This window comes from Girardinichthys multiradiatus, chromosome 21 (assembly GCF_021462225.1).
Source record: "Girardinichthys multiradiatus isolate DD_20200921_A chromosome 21, DD_fGirMul_XY1, whole genome shotgun sequence".
NCBI classification, from domain to species: Eukaryota; Metazoa; Chordata; class Actinopteri; order Cyprinodontiformes; family Goodeidae; genus Girardinichthys; species Girardinichthys multiradiatus.
In genome coordinates, this window is record NC_061813.1 from 7,506,180 (window position 1) to 7,527,377 (window position 21,198).

Here is a 21,198-nt window from a genome sequence, read left to right on the forward strand (position 1 = left end):
TTACCAGTCTAGACAGTGGTGTATCTCATCTCCGCTCCTCCTGCCACACCCCCCTCACATCAGATCTCCTGAGCCTTATTTTATGAGTTCTGGCTGAGCTGTGGACCACATTATAATCCCAGTGGATATATTTTAAACACATACAAGACATTCTTGCATATACAGTAATACAAACATTCATTTTATTTTGTTTATTAATCTTTTTATTCTTTATTTTTTTATCATTTCACACATATTACTTTAATGTGACAGTGTCAAATAGTAACATCTATAGCAGCACAGTGCACTACACTGTTGGCTGGAGGGGTGACTTCAGTGGCCATAGCTCCAGCCACCAGTGGGTCAGTGGAAGCAGAACAGGTACCATACCGGGTAGAGGGGGATCAAGTTGAACGGAGCCACGCTGCCTAACTAGAGCCAGTGGAAAATGAGCATTAGAGATTTAGCCAAGACAGGATACGAGATCCTGTTTTGGTTAAATATCCCCACTGCGACCCCTGCCACAGCCCTATGTGTATGAATTGCATTTAAATTGAGGTGTTGCATGAGGCATTTTAAATCTGTTCTAATCTCTAAAATCCATAGGTGTTTATGCTACTACTTTACAATATTCATACTGGGCGGTACTGCAATGTAAAAATTAGCAAAATATATTTTACTGAAATTGCTGTAACATTTTTTCCACTTTAGCATTGTGCCATCAAATTACTCTTCCCAGTCAGGCCTAAACTGTTCTATTTTGCAAAAAGATGTCACACAATGAACTTTTTTTCAGTGTCGAGATGCATAGACCTCTATGGAAAGAAATGTCTGCTAAGGTTTATGCTTTGACTGCAGGTAAGATAATATTAGTGCATCTATTTTCAGTACCCTCAATCTGTTCAGGAACCTGAAGGAAACCTTTCCAAGCAGTCACTGGATGAAAGGCAGGTTGGGGGCATCAGGCCAAGCCAGAGACAATGAACAGATAACTATGCATGATGATGTCCTGACCTCAACACCCTTGGTATGAATTGGAGCAGAGGTTTTCTCATCTAACTTTGAACACACTCTCAAACCTTGAGAAAGATGTTTACAGAATAGTTACAGTTGCTATTGCTGGCAATGGTGGGTCCACCAACAACTGGACCTTATATATTAAGAATATGTACATGTACAGACATATTTTTGGCAATATAGTGTATTTAGAAGTGTTAGAACTAGCGTCTCGGCAAGCTATTGTTAGACCTGGCTTCTTGTTTGTTTATACTGTTACAGCTGCAAAACCGGCTCTGGCAGTTGAAATTTATACTGGCAGAGCAGAGAAACCCGTCTCACCCAGAGTCTCATTAGCATAATAAAATAAAGACATAACATAGGCCATAAGTTCACAATAATAAGATGGAAAGCAAAATTCTATCCATTCACAGCATTTTAGCAAACTACATAATTTTCCATCACAATGCCCATTGGCCTGGCATTACTCTTTTGGATCCCATCAGGGTGTAGTTATAGTGGTGTGAAAAAGTGTTTGCCCCCTAACAGATTTTTTGACCTTTTTGCTTTTTTCATATTGTCACGACCCACTGATGTTTAGGTTTTGGTTTTCATTTTGTTTGTGTTTTGATCATTTCCTTGTTATGTTCTTAAAAGTAACCTATTACACAGTGGGGAGAACAAGTAATTGATACACTGCTGATTTTGCAGGTTTTTCCACTTGCAAAGCAAGACTTTAATTTTTATCATAGGTACTCTTCAACTGTGAGTGACAGAATCTAAAACTACAATCCAAATAATCACATTGTGATTTTTAAGTAATTAATTAAGTATTTGATGCATCAGAAAAACAAAACTTAATATTTGGTATAGAAACCGTTGCTTGCCATTCCTGACATCAGACGTTTCCTGTAGTTCTTGACGGGGTTTGCAGAATCTGCAGCAGATATTTTGGACCACTCCTCCATACAGATCTTCACCAGATCCTTCAGGTTTCAAGGCTGTTGCTGGGCAATACGGACTCAGCTCCATCCAAAGATTTCTGATTAGGTTCAGGTCTGGAGACTGGCTAGGCCACTCCAGGACCTTGAGATGCTTCTTACGGAGCCACTTCTTAGATGCTCTGGCTGTGTGCTTCGGGTCGTTGTCGTGCTGGAAGACCCAGCCACAACCCATCTTCAATGCCCTTACTGTGGGAAGGAGGTTGTTGGCTAAGATCTCCCGATACATGGCCCCATCCACCCTCCCCTCAATACGGTGCAATCATCCTGTCCGTTTTGCAGAAAACCCAAGGAACCACTTCCATGCTTCATGGTAGGGATGGTGTTCTTGGAGTTTCTTAGTTTCTTCTTGTGTTCTGTTCTTTGTAGATTTCTATTTGTTTCTTTTAGATCAGAGTTAGTCTTGGTCACTTAGTTAGTAGGTTCTTTGAATCTTGGTTCCGCTCCCTTTCTGCTAACGTGTCTCCATCCTTCAGTTTCCCTTCTTTCATTCTGCCACAGCTTCATATGTCTTTTTCCACACCTGCCTTAGTATGTAAGCTCAGTGGTTCTCACAGACAGACAGACAGACAGACAGACAGACAGACAGACAGACAGACAGACAGACAGACAGACAGACAGACAGACAGACAGACAGACAGACAGACAGACAGACAGACAGACAGACAGACAGACAGACAGACAGCAATACTTTAGAAGTGGAACTACAAACATCTTTCAAGTATAAAATAAGGAACAGAGCTTTTGACGTGAGGGGGATGTGGCAGGGGAAGTTAAGAGTAGTCCGGTCTGGACTGATAATGCTCTAAAGTTTGCCTTAAGAAGTAAGTTTGAGCTTTATGATGAAGTTTTTGTCTCAGTTTTTGTCTTGGCGAGAACAAAGACAAGGACTTAAAAGCACAATGCTGTGGACTTTAGGCGCAGTGAAGTTGGTTTTTGGTTGGATATTGTATATTCGTGCTGGGTCTTTCCTACCGTTTCATTTTCTCCTGTGATTATCAGCAAAGCAGTATTTTGTCTTTGACTGAGATGTAGCTGCAGTATCATTTCCCAGACTTCTTCATCTCTCTGCCTGTGTTGACTATATCAATGGGATAGAGCATTGGAAGACAACCAACAAAAACATAAATGTGGAATACATGGAGGTTTTAACTATGCATCTCTTTGTGTTACACTTCCAGCTGCTCCACCAGTGAAAACACATGGGTTTGCTTTATCGATTTGTATGTATACAACTCTGTTGCTAGACCTCCTCTTGACAATACAGACCATAATCTTGTTTTTGTCTGTTGTGTGTATAAACCCTTTGATCAAAGGTAACCTGTGATAAAAAGAAGCATTATGAGCGTGACTCCCTATCTAAATTTCTGTGGGATAACACCATCTCCATCAGAATAGTTGTAGAAGAATTTTTATAATTACCTAGATTTGTTTATCCTTATATATTCTTACAATAGAAGTTAAGCTGAAATGCAGCCTGTGTGACCTGTGTGACATTTGTGCATGTGCAATTATGGACCTAGGGGTTAACCTGTGGTTAGCTAAGCAGGAGTACATTAGGGAAGAACTGGGTAAACAGATGCCTGCAAGGACAATTAACTGGAGTACAGAAGGTTATCACATTCCCATTGTGTGGCTTTGTGTATGTTTGGGTTGCTGGAGGGTTCTGGTATGGGTATGGGAATGAAATAATCTGAATGGTAGCTGAGCTTCAGAGTGTAATTGTAAATAATAATAAATATGTTCATCTTACTATAACCAACTGGTTGTCTCAGAAGATTATTAAAAGGTTTAATTTCCACCACAAACTTCAGAAGAGAGATTCTTCGAATAGTCGTCGAGGACATTGACTGCTGACTAGCAATCGACAGCTTGACCTACTTTATATATTACCTCTTCTGTGTTACACATATAGGCCTGGTTTTGTAAGTATGTTGTTTTTACACATGACTCATAATCCTGGAAACTACAACACTGCCCTTTTTTCAGTTGGTAAGCCAAATGTGATTCCTCCTGTTTTCACACCTAAAGAAGGAAACTGTACTTGTGACATTGGAAACATGCCCATTTCCTGGTGTTGCTTCACTATGAATGTGACTTCCTTGTCTAATGTTAGTACTTTATCTATAGCTAGAGCTGACTTATTTTGGTATTGTGGGAGTAATACTTTGTTGAATATATTACCATCCACCTGGAGTGGAGTCTGCACGTTAGTAAGGTTAGTTATTCCCATCACTTTGCTTGCATTGAATTGACTTGACCTTTACTAGGTTTAATCATCATCTTTGAAAGCATTCATCTGATTTTGACCGAACTCAAAAATACTCCTACTTACATAGATGCTATAGGTATTCCTCCCCAATCAGTATAAACTAGCCAGTCCTATTGCTAACGGGTCTGAATAAATTTTCTTTTGGGATACTCCTAAAAAGAATGTTGACCACATAAATTATGTTCATTACAATGTGCAGAGTCTGGCTAACCTGTCTCGAAATGCCATAGCTGGGCTGTCTGACAAGCTGGCTTTCACTTCTCCAATGTCAAAACAAACCCTTCATCTTATTAGATTCTATTGCTTACTGGTTCCCACTCTGACAGTGACACTGACTCTGCGTGGAGAAAATACAGATGCATTTGTTTAATGTTTCATGTTTCTCTTATTATTTGACATTTATCCTTATAATAACATTTCAATTTTAAATGTGCTTTTTTATCTTTGCTTGAGTTGATCATGGAACCCTAACTTCTACATGAAAGCTTTTGTTTCTAAACATATTTCTAATGGTTGTACAATACAATTTTGGTGAATTTGTACTTCTGATGTATGTTGACTTTCTTTGAGGTAATTAATATAAATAGATTTCAATCAAAAGGGGACATAATGTGGAATAACTTTTTTGATTACCTATGTTTGTTTATCCTTATATATTCTTAGGATGGAAGTTAAGCTTAAATGCTGCCTGTGTGACGGGTGACATTTGTGCATGTGCAATTAGGGACCTATGAGTTAACCTGAGGTTATCTAATCAGGAATGTAAGTTCGTTAGGCAAGAACTGGTTAAACAGATGCCTCCAAGGACAAGATACTGGAGTTCAGAAAGTTATCACATTCCCATTGTGTGTGGCTTTGTGTGTGTGTGTGTGTGTGTGTGTGTGTGTGTGTGTGTGTGTGTGTGTGTGTGTGTGTGTGTGTGTGTGTGTGTGTGTGTGTGTGGGTTGCAGGAGGGGGGCTTTGGTAATGGGTATTAAGGACTCTAAATGATAGCTGATCTTCAGAGTGTTATTGTAAAGCCTGGTGGATACTCTCCTGTTGCAACAGCAATGAAGATTTCATCCAACTATAACCAACTGGTTGTCTCACAAGATTATTTAGAGGTTTAATTTCCACCCCAATAGTCAGATGTTTACCCACTGACAAACCCTGGATCACCACAGGACTGAAGGAACTACTTAACAAGAAATAAAGAGCCTTTAGGCAGGGAGACAGGGAATTATTGAAGTGAATGCACAAGAACGATTAGAGACAGTAAGAAGGTATGCAGAAAGAAGCTGGAGAGCAAGTTCTACCAGTATAAATAAGAGATGTGTGGTGAGAAATGAAGAATATCACAGGCTTCAAGGAAAAATAAGACCAGCTCAATGGAAAACTGGATAGAGCCAAGTAACTCAACAGATTTTTACTATGTTCAGTTGAGAAACAAGCATAAAATCAAACTCTCCCCCCAGCTACAAAACTCCATTCTCTCTGGACCAACAGCTTTGCTGTTATACCTCAAATGTTTCATCTTCCAATAAGATCTGCTTTTCCATCACTATCTCCAAACAAATCAGGATATAGTGTTGATCCCTTCGTCTCCCCCCTCCTGCATCTCCCCAGGAATTTAAGCAAGAACAAATAATTGAATTAAAGTTAAATCAACACAAACCCAACCCCCTCCTTCAAAACTATTATACTGAACTTCAATTCCTTAAATAAAAAAATAAAAATAAAATACTTATACAGTAATCGAACTTCATCCTGGTGTTCTCTGGCAAATGCCAAGCGTCCTGCACGGTGTTGGGCTGTGAGCACAACTACTGCTACTGGATTGTTGCCCTCCTACGGCCTCCTCCACGTCTCCTGGTGTACTGGCATTTCTCCTGTTAGCACCTCCAGGCTCTGGACACTACGCTGACAAACACAGCAAACCTTCTTGCCACAGCTCGCATTGATGTGCCATCCTGGATGAGCTGCACTACCTGAGCCACTTGTGTGGGTTATAGAGTCCGTCTCATGCTACCACAAGTGTGGAAGAACCACCAATATTCAAAAGTGACCTAAACATCAGCCAGAAAGCATAGGTACTGAGAAGTGGTCTGTGGTCCCCACCTGCAGAACCACTCCTTTATTGAGTGTCTTGCTAATTGCCAAAGATTTTCCCCTGTTGTCTATTCCATTTGCACAACAGCATGTGAAATTGATTGTCAATCAGTGTTGCTTCCTAAGTGGACAGTTTGATTTCACAGAAGTTTGATTTACTTGGAGTTATATTGTGTTGTTTAGGGGTTCCCTTTCTTTTTTTGAGCAGTGTATATATGCTCACCAGTTCTGTATGTTCGTCATTGGTTCCTTCCATTTTAGTGCTGTCCAGGTCGATTCTCCGCTCCATGCCTGATTTTTCCATGTTTCCAGTTGCTCCTGCTAGTTCTGCCTGATTTTGTAAGTTATTTTCATTTTTGTCTATTAAAACTAGTGAGGGTGAGATGAAGCCTCTTGAAGCACCGAGGATTTCCATCTAATTGCTTGACTCATGAGCTGAGGCATCAAGATGCTTCATTTGCTCTACTGTGCTACCAAGTGGACAGTAAATGTAAAACAGGCAGACTGATGATGACATGAAATTCTTGCCATAAAGCTTTAAATTGAATAGATACACCGGTAGGTCGAAAGTTTTAGATAAACTTTTTCAGACTGGCTCTCTTTATATTCATGACTATTGACATAGTAGATTCTCACCAAAGTCAACAAAACTATGAATGAACACACATTATATAGTAAACAAAAAGGCTAAAATAACTCTAAACATTTTATATGTGAGATTCTTCAAAATATCCACCCTTTGCTTTGATTATTGCTCTGCATCCTCAACATTCTCCCCATGAGCTTCATGAGGTGGTCACCAAAAAAGGTTTTTCCAAGAATCTGGAAAGAACTTCCCAGAGTTTCTTTGAGAGGTGGCCAAAGGTTAATATTTCAGTCATCACAGCAAAGGGTGGCAACTGTAAGGAATCTAAAATATAAAACATATTTAAAGTTATTTTACAATTTTTTGTTTGCTACATAATTCCATTTGTGTTCATTCACAGTTTTGATGTCTTCAGTGAGAATCTACATACAATGTAAATACCAATAAACATAAAGAAACCCATTAAATGAGACAGTGTGTCTGAGATTTTGAATGGTTGCGCAAATGAATGGTGTTTGTGATGCCAATATATTTTGAGTATGGTCTCAATATGGACTTAACCTATCTTTATGATACAATGGCTGGATCAAAAGGAAAAGTGGAAACAAATATGGGGGAGGGTTGTGATGTAAATTTGCTTATGTTATTTATGTCATTATAATGATCTTTATTCAACCAGGTAAAGCCTCCTTTAGGCTAAAACTTTCTTTCCCAAGACAGACCTTTACAGCTATATTCCCTAACTGGGAATCAATCCCGGGCAACGGAGATGAGGGTGCCAAATCTTAATTCGTCTGCTTTAGAAAATACCCATTCAAGGGGCATGGATGAAACTGGTGAATGATAAAAGCAAAAACAATTTTATAAAAGTCGTGATGAGCATTTTTCTATTCCCAATAGTCCCCTCTTTCTTGCTGATTCCAAAGCAAAATAAGATGCTCTAATAGATTACTAACACACATGAAAAACGATCCCATGACAACTAAATGTCACAGAGAATCGGTAACATTGTGCTGTTCCTTATACTTCGAACCACACGTAAACCAGTAAACCAGTTCCTGAATCAGTCATGTGGTACCGCCGGTTCTCAAGGCCTCGAACGTCACCACATGCATCATTGACACTGTTGGAATAATTGAATATAGATTTATCTTATATATTTTCCTTTTCTTTAACTTGACTATTTGATCTTATAACCTTTCATGATGTATGTGTGAGTAAGGATGTGATGAGTGTGTCTGCAGGCAAGGATCAAAGGTGAAGCTGGAAAGGAAGCAGTCACAGATGAGGGTGTCATAAAGATGAAGGCTGATTGTTCTGAACAGAAGAGACACTGATCTTAGGATGGGGGAGACTGTGGAAGTGTGTTGTTACAAGATAATGGTGTTTATGACCTGTATATGAAGCAGCTGTTTTTCCTATCCTTAAAGAGCGACATTCATTGTAAATAGGGAACCCCTAAAGATAATAAAAAGAGAGGAACGGACAGATGGTTTTCAGAGCGGTAGGAGATTTGTAACTGAAAGCACATCCCTGTCCGTTCTCCTCGCGGCGAGTAAAGTAACTAATTCTTTGTCTTTCTCTTCTTTTTGTGATGTTATAAGTATTTTAGGTTGTTTAAACCTGACAGACACAAGCCTTGACATGCACTTCACACAAAATCTGCCTGGATTACTCAACACGTTTCAAAGCATCAAACGTCCAGAAGCTTTCTAATAGTCTTCACTGTCCATTCTAAAACCAGTTTGGATGTGTGTTGAGTACTTTTTCTCAAAGGAATTCAATTGTATCCAACCCCTACACTGTTGAGTTTGGGTAAAGTTGGACAATTTCAATGAAGTCTTTTTTAATTATCCCATCCCCATTGTGAATTGCAGGGAGATTGATCCAGAGCATGATACTACCATTACTATGTTTGACAGCGGGTACAGTATTCTTGGGTTTGAAAGCCTCACATTGAGTCCTCAAAACATACCTTCCATCTTGGCCAAACACTTTGTCTCATTTGACATGTCCAAACTTCTATAAAAAGGGATTTCAAAAAGCTGTCTAATACACAGAGTTCACTAAGTTGGTAACGCCAACTGTAAAAAAAAAAAAAAACATGGTTTGGTCTTCCGCCCATTTATTTACACAATTACAGACATTAGAAACATAACTCCTGCGTTTCTGTCTGGCAATGCAAAACACATGTGTTTACAACCAAATTTTAAATGGGTCAAATAATTCTAGACAATAATAAAACTGAACAAAACTAATCCTAACCATGTAATACTTTTAAGTATAAATGGAGTTTACAATTGCAATTACAGACCCCTTGCCCGCCGCTGCGTTGTTGGTTCTCCCTGTCTCTGGGTCCATGGCTGGCTCTGCACCAGCATAGTGTCAGGGCCTGTTGTCTCGCCCCTGGAGCTCCCTGGGGCGTTTGCCCTGTGGCTGCTGGTTGACTGCCCCAAGGCTCTCCTCTGGTTTTTGTTGTGGGGGTGGGGCCCACCTTCCTCCCTTTTTTTTTTTTTTTCGCCTTTTGTTTCCGTCTCCGTGTCCACTGCATTTGAAATAATCCCAAAGCAATTTCTAATAAAGTTTATTTATATATATATATATATATATATACATATATATATATATATATATATATCATGCTGAGCATTATAGCGTTGGCCATAATGCTCCACTTGTGACAGTAAATCTTTTGGGCTTCTTCTTGGTCCTCAGACAACAGTTCTGAGTGCCTTACAGGACACGTAAAAAAAAAAAGAAAACCAGATATAAGGATGAAGAAGTACAATAATGTTGGATAATTTCTATTACATTTCCAAATAAAACCATATTAAATACTGAGAGTGATAACAAAATACAGAGCAGATTAGCTACATACTCTATGACACGTGGAAATAATGGTTTGTTAGTAGCTGCACTGTGGTGCTATAATGCATAATATTTTCTTGAATTCTAAACGATTAATTTATATTCAATATGTTTCTGTTAGGAAAGTTTGACAATAGTCAGAGAAAGGCAGAAGTAGACATTTTTATTGACCAAAATCATCAGTCTTACTGTTGTTGGATCAAAAAGTTCCCCTCATTTCAGTCCAGGAATTTGTAAATCATCTAGCACGGAATTATGAGAAAACTTGGCTTCTTACTTACTGGCCATCTTTGATTGTAAACCTCCTAGACACCCTTTCCGATGTAATGAGGTCACAACTGCCTCCAGTGCAAAAATTTCCACACAGTCGTTTTTGAGGGAGTCAACAGTGATACAGTGAATGACTTCCTCCAAACATTTGGACATGCAAGTAAAACCAGTCTGTCATTCTCACATGTTGTCAGACGTCTGGTCCTTTGTTGTATTGTTGCCTGTGGCTGTAGGTCCGATAACACATGGAGACATCACAAACTCCTGGAAGTCCTGGGCTGCCCTGTGTACCTGGATCTCCTGGTAGTCCAGGCTTCCCAGGAGTTCCCTGGTTGCCTTGATAGCCAATTCCATCAAAGCCACGAGGACCTTGTATCCCTGCAATAACAACAAGAGATGAAATAAAGCGAGGTAAGACTTGTGGCAAATACTCAGCTTGATATTTGGAAATTAAGTTAGATATTTTTCTTTTAGTTGACAGGTCTAGCTATAATAACCTTTTATTGATGCTGGTTGTGTACTGGATCCTCTAAAAAATAAGAAACACATGATGTTGCTTAGCATACCCTTTGTTTTTATGAAAGCTACCCTTGTATGTGAAAAGTTCCTCCAGATGAAAAAGAATATTTTGTTAAGTATATAAGAATAGTTTTATTTTGCTCATTCAAATTTGAAGTATTGTTGATGGTGACAATGAAGGTGAACTTCATTCAAATTCAAATGATTACATGTTTTAGAAAAATAGTCAAATAAAAACACCACAGAGATAGAATAATGTTAACAATAATAGCCAGTTGACAATCTAGGTCTCTCGAAGTCTAAATAAGCTGTCTTACAAGAATGATAGAGGCAAATCTGGAGTAACCTGAGAAATAGGTCTATTATAATTATTACTCTGATTGGTTGATCAGAACCTCATGATGTCTCATTCCTCAGAATCTTCTGCTCCTGTGCTGAGTCTAGGTTTAGTAAGAAAGCTGCTGAATGCATCAACAAACCTTGCCTAATCTTATCTGAGAGGACTGATTGCCCTTTCAATATTCGGTTGCAATAACTTTTTTCTTTTGTGGCATTGTTCACTTTTGTCTTTTTTTTTTTAATGTGTCTTTAGCATCACTTTGTTGCTTCGTTTGAGATTCTTTCCCTTCCATATCCAAAGCAGTTCTAAATCCATAGCGAGGAACAATCAATGTATCCAAAAACGTGGGACAGAACAAACAGCAGGCCAGTGTCTGAGGGTCCTTCAAGGTAAAATAAATTGTTAATGTTGAAATTTCCCTGAAAAAGCAGTGTGGGAAACTTTTAAGCAGTAGTCCAGTCAGTTTACTGGATGAGACAACAGTTTGAATCTGTAGTTGTAGAGTAGAATTAGTATATCTATTATGTTTGTTTGTTTTGTGCCTTTTTTATTTAATCATTCATTTGTAAGTAAATCTTTGTAGGTAAATGTAATTCCTGATTCGATTGGTTACTAGCTGTAGTTGATTTTTGTCTTATCATTCTTAAAGTTGTAGTCCGTAACGTTTAATTGTTAAAATAATTTAAGAAATGCTTAAATTTGACTATCTGACCATGTTCTATGATGTAAAGTAAGTAATCTGTGATAAATATTATTTTACTGTAATACCTCCTGTGGCTTTTACAGCTAACTAAATCCAAGACACATGCATACAATTTTGACCAATGGAATTGTGTATTCATTGGAGGGAGTTTTCATCAACGAGAATGCACAACAGTGTGTTGTTGGACCACTTGTTTGCTGAATATTGGACCATTTGCACGTTGTTGGACGCCACTATGTCTTTCCAATGTCATTAGCCATTTTGTATCGCAGGATAGTCTGTCCTACAAAACCCAGCGGCCACTGCGGCTGATATGACGGGGCCGTCCCAGATCTGATGTTATAAGAGGCAATATAGGAAGGCAAATGTTTGAAAGAAGTGCTTTTCACGCTGGAAACCGGACCAGCAAATGAAGCGCATCAATTTCTGGAGAAGAGTCCCAAGTGGATTTCATTTATTCTCATTGTTGGCCAACGAAAAATTGGTGAAAGAGGTTTCTGGAATGAGAAGGCCAGAAATTTCACTTTGCCGATCGAAGACGTGAGTTTAACACATAACCAAATCCACGGAGTTTCAAGGAGACGCAACCTTTCCTCCTTGCTTGGTTCTAGTCGACTGCTGACGGTCAGATCATATTTTTCCTTTTTGCCAAGGAGGCCAAAGGACGAAGATTGACCGCTCTTCCCGAAGTTAACTGTGGACGCACATTAACTTCCAACTTTCTCCCTCCTCCTCTCTCCCTATGCTCAGAAGGAAGACTTCAACAAAGTAAAACCCATCCTTTAATTTAACTTCTCTCTTAGAAATAGTCTGGGCAGGGTAGAGGACAGTTTAGTGCGATTAGAGTCGCCATTTAGAGTCTAATGTGTTCTGAATTGTATGTGCATGCCATTGGTTTGAAACTTGCTGGTACTTTCGGAGTGTGTCTTTACCGTGCGAACACCTTTGCGCAGGTGCGCTGTGAAACTGGACTGCTACAATAACCTTATGGTGAAAATCAACCATTTTCTTTGTCTTAAACTTCATGTTTTACTGGTTTGTCGCCAAAAGGGTTTATGATCCTTTGTGTGGGCTGAATTTTACAACCTTGCTGGGGCAAGGTTTATGACTGCCTGTGTCCCGCTGAGCTACACTTTGGAAGGGGCGCAACCAAAGCTTCGTTCAACCATATTCCCCTTTTATTTTGCCATAACTGCCATAACTGCTGGTTTGATCTCATACACCCCCACTGCTGTTTTGTTTTATTTAGTTTAGTTAGATATTTTGCCCCTTTTGTGTAGAACTTTGCATGTTTGAGTAGGTGAAGATTATTAAATCGGAAGAGCGGATTGTATCAGGCTGTGATTTAATAAATATTCACATAGATAAAGAGAAGGCGTTTTGTGTTTATTTTGTACAACTGTGATTTGTCAGTCAAAATAAGGTTAAAGTTCCACACGTTTCGGCAGAAACGGTTGATTAAACAGTGACATCTCTGGTAATAGTTATCAATTATTACTGAGTATTTAATGGTTGTAATTATCAAAGGCGTTGAGCCACTATTACAAGACCAGAGGACTTCTCTGGCTTCGATTCATAAATGAGGATTTTGGTTAAGAAATTAATTTTGTCAAATTATGATTGCTAATTATAATTCTTAATAAATATTAATTAATCAATAATCATAATTCCAACAGTGTGTAAAATGGGTCACACACCTCAGTCAGCCAGGAGGTGTGTAATAGAGCAACAAAAACAGAAGTTACCAATTCCTTGATGGTTGCTCAGGTAGTAGGGGTTCATCCTGTAACCTGTGGATCAGTCGTTGTGTCCTTAGGCATAACCCTAACCTGCCTTGCCTGATAATGGTGGTCAGAGGGCTCAGTGGTGCCGATTGTATGGCAGCTTCACTTCTGTCAGTCTGTCCTAGGGTAGCTGTAGCTACAATGTGGTCTACAACTGTCAGTGTTTGAATGGGTGTATGAATGGGCGGATGACTGATTGTAGTATGAAGCACTTTGGAGTCCTGTGACTTGATAAAGTGCTATACAAGCTTTGCAACCAACAAAGGTTCAACTGATGAAGGGTTGACAGTTTCTTTTGAACAGGTAAAAACTGAATAATTTATTGTATTTTATCAAGTTATTATAAGCATTAAAAAAACACAAATAATACTATATGTTAGGGCTATGATTATTGATTAATTAATATTTATCAATAATTATAACTGAAAATCAGAATTTGACAAAATTGATTTCTTAACCAAAAATCCTTATTTATGAATCGAAGCCAGAGATGTCCTCTGGTGTTGTAAAAGTAGCCAAAAGCCCTTGATAATTACAACTGTTAAATGCTCAGTAATAATTAATAACTATTACTATATGTCACTGTTTAATCAACCGTTTCTGCCGAAACGTGGGGAACTTTGACCGTAATTTGACTGACAAATCACTCTTGCACAAAATAAACACAAACGCCTTCTCTTTATCTATGTGAATATTTATTAATGATGTTGGAGTGTTACAGTTGTGGTTGTGAAGCTTTCAGCTCCTTCAGAAAGAGAGGGGGAGCAGATGTGAATGATAAAGCGGTTTAATTTCCAAATCTCCTCTCCTTCTCCTTTAAGAAAAGTTATGGACTACAGCTTTAATTAAAGTGCACATATTCCTTTCGATTCTAAATAATTCTTAATCCTGGGGAATATACAGTACAGACCAAAAGTTTGAACACACCTTCTCATTCAAAGAGTTTTCTTTATTTTCATGACTATGAATATTGTAGCTTCACACTGAAGGCATCAAAACTATGAATTAACACGTGGAATTATATACTGAACAAAAAAGTGTGAAACAACTGAAAATATGTCTTATATTCTAGGTTCTTCAAAGTAGCCACCTTTTGCTTTGATTACTGCTCCGCACACTCATAGTATTGATGAGCTTCAAGAGGTAGTCACCTGAAATGGTTTTCCAACAGTCTTGAAGGAGTTCCCAGAGATGCTCAGCACCTGTTGGCCCTTTTGCCTTCACTCTGCGGTCCAGCTCACCCCAAACCATCTCGATTGGGTTCAGGTCCGGTGACTGTGGAGGCCAGGTCATCTGGCACAGCACCCCATCACTCTCCTTGGTCAAATAGCCCTTACACAGCCTGGAGGTGTGTTTTGGGTTATTGTCCTGTTGAAAAATAAATGATGGTCCAACTAAACGCAAACCAGATGGAATAGCATGCCGCTGCAAGATGCTGTGGTAGCCATGCTGGTTCAGTATGCCTTCAATTTTGAATAAATCCCCAACAGTGTCACCAGCAAAGCACCCCCACACCATCACACCTCCTCCTCCATGCTTCACGGTGGGAACCAGGCATGTAGAGTCCATTCGTTCACTTCTTCTGCGCCGCACAAAGACACGGTGTTTGGAACCATAGATCTCAAACTTGGACTCATCACACCAAAGCACAGATTTCCACTGGTCTAATGTCCATTCCTTGTATTCTTTAGCCCAAACAAGTCTCTTCTGCTTGTTGCCTGTCCTCAGCAGTGGTTTCCTAGCAGCTTTTTTACCATGAAGGCCTGATTCACACAGTCTCCTCTTAACAGTTGTTCTAGATATGTGTCTGCTGCTAGAACTCTGTGTGGCATTGACCTGTTCTCTAATCTGAGCTGCTGTTAACCTGCGATTTCTGAGGCTGGTGACTCGGATGAACTTATTGTCCGCAGCAGAGGTGACTCTTGGTCTTCCTTTCCTGGGGCGGTCCTCATGTGAGCCAGTTTCTTTGTAGTGCTTGATGGTTTTTGCGACTGCACTTGGGGACACTTTCAAAGTTTTCCCAATTGTTCAGACTGACGGACCTTCATTTTTTAAAGTAATGATGGCCACTTGTTTTTCTTTACTTAGCTGCTTTTTTCTTGCCATAATACAAATTCTAACAGTCTATTCAGTAGGACTATCAGCTGTGTACTGTATCCACCTCCTGCACAACACAACTGATGGTTCCAACCCCATTTATAAGGCTTGAAATCCCACTTATTAAACCTGACAGGGCACACCTATGAAGTGTAAACCATTTCAGGTGTCTACCTCTTGAAGCTCATCAACAGAATGCCAAGAGTGTGTGGAGCAGTAATCAAAGCAAAAGGTGGCTACTTTGAAGAACCTAGAATATAAGACATATTTTCAGTTGTTTCACACTTTTTTGTTCAGTATATAATTCCACATGTCTTAATTCATAGTTTTGATGCCTTCGGTGTGAAGTTACAATATTCATAATCATGAACATAAAGAAAACTCTTTGAATGAGAAAGCGTGTACAAACTATTGGTCTGTACAGTACATCTCCGTGAGTTTCTTTTTATGTGATAAAGATAGCTCTCTGGAAATGTCAAAAATTCATCCTTTAGAATGGTTTGAAATTATAAGACTGATTTGTGAGAGATTGTGAGACTGATTTGTTTATGAACTTTAATATACTTTAATGTACAACGTATAGCTTCCATAGAACTATAGCCTACTGTGCTTTTGTAATTACAGTATGTCTTAAGACATACATTAACTAAACCAGTACTAAATTAATTAAGCTCTATATGTTTCCTTAAAATAAAAGTTAGTCAATCCTCATGCATAAAGGTTTTAATGAATTTCAGATCTGGAACCTCAAAAAATGTCCCTGGTTTTTTAAAGCAGGATGACAGCAATCATACCTGGCGGTCCAGGAGGTCCTGGAGGTCCTCTGTAACCTTCTCCTTTGCTGCCTTTGGGCCCTCTGTCTCCGATGTCTCCTGTCGACATAAACTCTGTGTTAAAAATATAATTTCAGTTCATGGTACACTGACAAGTACATGCTGTATCCCCATCAATTAACTAGCCCTCTGGGGGCCCTCTGCGAATGGAATACAATTTCCCAAATAGGATTTGTTTCTGATTTTTGCCATTTTTAAAATTTTATTTCCACTTTCCAGCTGTACAGGTCCTTCTCAAAATATTAGCATATTGTGATAAAGTTCATTATTTTCCATAATGTATTGATGAAAATTTAACATTCATATATTTTAGATTCATTGCACACTAACTGAAATATTTCAGGTCTTTTATTGTCTTAATACGGATGATTTTGGCATACAGCTCATGAAAACCCAAAATACCTATCTCACAAAATTAGCATATTTCATCCGACCAATAAAAGAAGAGTGTTTTTAATACAAAAAACGTCAACCTTCAAATAATCATGTACAGTTATGCACTCAATACTTGGTCGGGAATCCTTTGGCAGAAATGACTGCTTCAATGCGGCGTGGCATGGAGGCTATCAGCCTGTGGCACTGCTGAGGTCTTATGGAGGCCCAGGATGCTTCGATAGCGGCCTTTAGCTCATCCAGAGTGTTGGGTCTTGAGTCTCTCAACGTTCTCTTCACAATATCCCACAGATTCTCTATGGGGTTCAGGTCAGGAGAGTTGGCAGGCCAATTGAGCACAGTGATACCATGGTCAGTAAACCATTTACCAGTGGTTTTCGCATTGTGAGCAGGTGCCAGGTCGTGCTGAAAAATGAAATCTTCATCTCCATAAAGCTTTTCAGCAGATGGAAGCATGAAGTGCTCCAAAATCTCCTGATAGCTAGCTGCATTGACCCTGCCCTTGATAAAACACAGTGGACCAACACCAGCAGCTGACACGGCACCCCAGACCACCACTGACTGTGGGTACTTGACACTGGACTTCTGGCATTTTGGCATTTCCTTCTCCCAAGTCTTCCTCCAGACTCTGGCACCTTGATTTCCGAATGACATGCTGAATTTGCTTTCATCCGAAAAAAAGTACTTTGGACCACTGAGCAACAGTCCAGTGCTGCTTCTCTGTAGCCCAGGTCAGGCGCTTCTGCCGTTGTTTCTGGTTCAAAAGTGGGTTGACCTGGGGAATGCGGCACCTGTAGCCCATTTCCTGCACACGCCTGTGCACGGTGGCTCTGGATGTTTCTACTCCAGACTCAGTCCACTGCTTCCGCAGGTCCCCCAAGGTCTGGAATCGGCCCTTCTCCACAATCTTCCTCAGGGTCCGGTCACCTCTTCTCGTTGTGCAGCGTTTTCTGCCACACTTTGTCCTTCCCACAGATTTCCCACTGAGGTGCCTTGATACAGCACTCTGGGAACAGCCTATTTGTTCAGAAATGTCTTTCTGTGTCTTACCCTCTTGCTTGAGGGTGTCAATAGTGGCCTTCTGGACAGCAGTCAGGTCAGCAGTCTTACCCATGATTGGGGTTTTGAGTGATGAACCAGGCTGGGAGTTTTAAAGGCCTCAGGAATCTTTTGCAGGTGTTTAGAGTTAACTCGTTGATTCAGATGATTAGGTTCATAGCTCGTTTAGAGACCCTTTTAATGATATGCTAATTTTGTGAGATAGGAATTTTGGGTTTTCATGAGCTGTATGCCAAAATCATCCATATTAAGACAATAAAAGACCTGAAATATTTCAGTTAGTGTGCAATGAATCTAAAATATATGAATGTTAAATTTTCATCATGACATTATGGAAAATAATGAACTTTATCACAATATGCTAATATTTTGAGAAGGACCTGTATTCTCTTCATCCTTCTTTCTCTCCTCCACTCTTTCCTCCTTTTCTCCCCTTTTTCCCCATTTCTTTTTTTTGAGTTTCATTTTTCCTTTTCATTTCAGTCTCCGTGTCTGTAACAATTGAAATATTCCCAAAGAAGTTTATAATAAAGTTTATTTTATAAATATCAAGCAGAGCTTTAAAGCATTAGCTGTGATGTTCTACTTGTGAACGTAAACCTGTTGGGCAATTTCTTTGCACTCAGACAACAATTCTGAGCAATACTCTGCCGGACAGGGCACGGTAAAAAAAAAAAAAAAAAAAAAAAAAACAAGCAGTTGGACAGGTGTCCCTAATTAAGTGGCCGGTGAGTGTATGTGGCTTTGTTATGAAAGACCGCACATACAAATTTGTATGTGCTGGGCTCCCTGCAGAATGCGCATCCTTTGAGCTGGTTTCTGGGAAACTGAAGAAGGTTGTGAGTTTTTCAGGTTTGGAATTGTAACATCTGCCTGTTAGACTGGTCCAGATTGTATTATATGTATTACGGAAGAGGAGGAAAGAAAAGGAAGAGAACAACTAAAATAATTTGTGATAGTTGCAACGTAACTCATAGGAATAAAAAAATTCAGGCTTTTGAACCTCGGAGTGATGGGATGATGAGTGAAAAATCCACTATTTATTTTGTGCAAGAACCATTCTGACTACTTCCAATTTGGAATCATCAGAGTGCTGAGCCAGTTCAAACCTTTTGTGCAGAATGGCACCTTAATCTCCTCTAAAGTAAAGCTGAAACTGATTGTGGAGGTGCAGAAACCTATAGTTCCGCATATCATGTCAACCTTATGTAACCCTACGTAAAGGCTCGTTCAGGAGTTTGAGGACCTGCTCCTCAAACTTGAATAATTATGTAATAATTATGTAATAAGCTGATCGGTGACCTAGAAATCAGATTTGCTGAAATATGCATCTGTAAATTAAATACTTATGAACAAAATATAACTTCCTACATGAACATAGATGTACAATGAGCATCAGCTGTGAGTTTCATACTTGTATGACAACTATTGTGCTGAAAATAGGGCTATAGACTGAATTAACAGAAAAGTTCAGATTTTTCAACTCCAACGAAATTCGCTGCTCGTCCATCCATTCACTCTCACTTTGCTCAATTTGCCTTAATCACACTGTTCGCATTGCGTCCTTTAGATCCTTCGCCTCACTTCGCTCCTGAACGTGCCTCTACATAGGGTTAACATAACGTAAATAGCTCGCTCCTGTCGTGTCATTTGCGTTCGGTGTGAATGCACCTCAAGAGAATAATAGTATCACAATTGCCTTCAAACTAGAAGATGTTTACCAAATGTTCTGAGGTAATCCCACATCCAAATGATAGAAGTTGTGAAGAGCACCACTCAAACATTTTCCAGAGTAAAGGAGACCTTAGTGAGTTCTCTAGTTTCCTGTCTGTGTCATGGCTCTATGACAGACTGGCAACCTGTCCAGACCAAACAGGTTTAGTGATCAAAATTAATTTCTTGATAGTATCTTATCTGCAATCAAAGCATAAACCCTATCATCAAATTCTCTCTTGCATTACACATTTCTTTCCGTAGAGCTCTATGCATATTTGCATAAAACGTTGGTCTTTTACAGGTTCCATATAACACATTTTTGCAAAACAGAACATGTCAAGCATGAGTTGGTGAAGTAACTGCAGTGTACAAAATTAATAAAGTGTACAAATACAGCAATTCAAGTGAAAGATATCTCACTGAGGAGTAAACTTAATTTATTTCAAGTAATGGTGGCATAAAGTGTTAGCATAAACTGCTATAAATTTTAGACACTGTAATTTTATTTAAATTATTTATTAAATGTGATTTTGGTTTTGCTTGTACTGGATATTATCTTAAAAAATAATAGGTGTGTTTAACCAAAGTAAAGACTGTGAGAGTTATCTAGAGTAAGTAAGATATTTACTGTTCATACCTCCTTGAAATCAATTCTGAACCATCTCTTTAAGACCAAACAGCAACAGAGTCAGTCAGTGGATCTGATGTTCAAAGAAACTGACAAACACACTTATTTCACTTGATAGTGTTGTGGAAAATTGTTTTAATGCTCTCACCTTCTTTTTACCTATCATACCTATGCCCTCTGTGTTTTGTTACTTAGAGGAGATCGACTAAATTCATTATCAGGAGAGTTTTATGGTTAACACTCCCTGACGTGTTGTATCTCACGGGATGGTAGATGGGTGCCCTCATAAATAACTTTGTTACAGCTGACCCGGGGAGTGTCTGGGGGTCATATTTCAAGATTCTTTTAAGTTGAGATAACACCCACATACTGGTATAAATACTATTGGTAAATTTTGTTTGGGGCTCTGCTCCTCTGACTAAGCTCACTGACAGGGTCTTCAAACGCTGTATGCCTTTGAATATACTTATAAAAACAAAGTCCGGTCTTTCTCTTGTTAATGAGTTGTCTTCTCTCCCACTTTGATTAGAAAATCCACAACAATATCAGTACAGTTAAGGCTAAGATTCACAACATTTTATTAGATCAACTTTAAAAATAGCTTTTATTTAGAAAACAGCAAACCTGGCTGCATAATCCGTGTGTCAGGACTAGTTTTATCTGCAAATTGTATCATTGCTGAAATCCGAAAATATGTCATGGCCTGTTTTCATAAAAAACAGACTTACATCATTCTATCATGATTCTAATTATTTCTTATTTTTTTCTTCCTTGAAAAGAAGGAATGTCTACAAATAAGATAAATCTGTCCTTACATGGACTTTTTCCTCTTAGTGTAAATATGGGTCATATCAAACCTTTAATGCCTGCAGGACCCTGCATTCCAGGGGGTCCTGGGTAACCTGGAGCGCCACTTCTTCCAGGGTAGCCTGGAACTCCCATGGACCCTTTGGGACCTGGTGCTCCTGGCTCACCTGGTGGTCCCTTTACGGTTTGGCAGGTCTCGCACCTTGTTGGGAGAGAGAGGCTCTGGAGCAGTGCTGGGAGTTGGTCTGCAGGTTACAGC

General features: G+C 39.2%; 1 protein-coding gene across 1 annotated transcript in view; it reads right to left on the reverse strand.

The window, feature by feature from the left end:
* Positions 1 to 9,042: 9,042 nt before the first annotated feature.
* si:dkey-225n22.4 (collagen alpha-1(XXI) chain) overlaps positions 9,043 to 21,198 on the reverse strand; it is a 97,792-nt gene continuing 85,636 nt past the window's right edge. The window contains exons 30-32 of the mRNA XM_047349254.1: positions 20,990 to 21,184; positions 16,298 to 16,375; positions 9,043 to 10,438 (exon numbers count right to left, since the gene is read on the reverse strand). Of these exons, the coding sequence (XP_047205210.1) occupies positions 10,251 to 10,438; positions 16,298 to 16,375; positions 20,990 to 21,184 (461 nt within the window). The 3' untranslated portion in view covers positions 9,043 to 10,250. The remainder of the gene's footprint in view (positions 10,439 to 16,297; positions 16,376 to 20,989; positions 21,185 to 21,198) is intronic.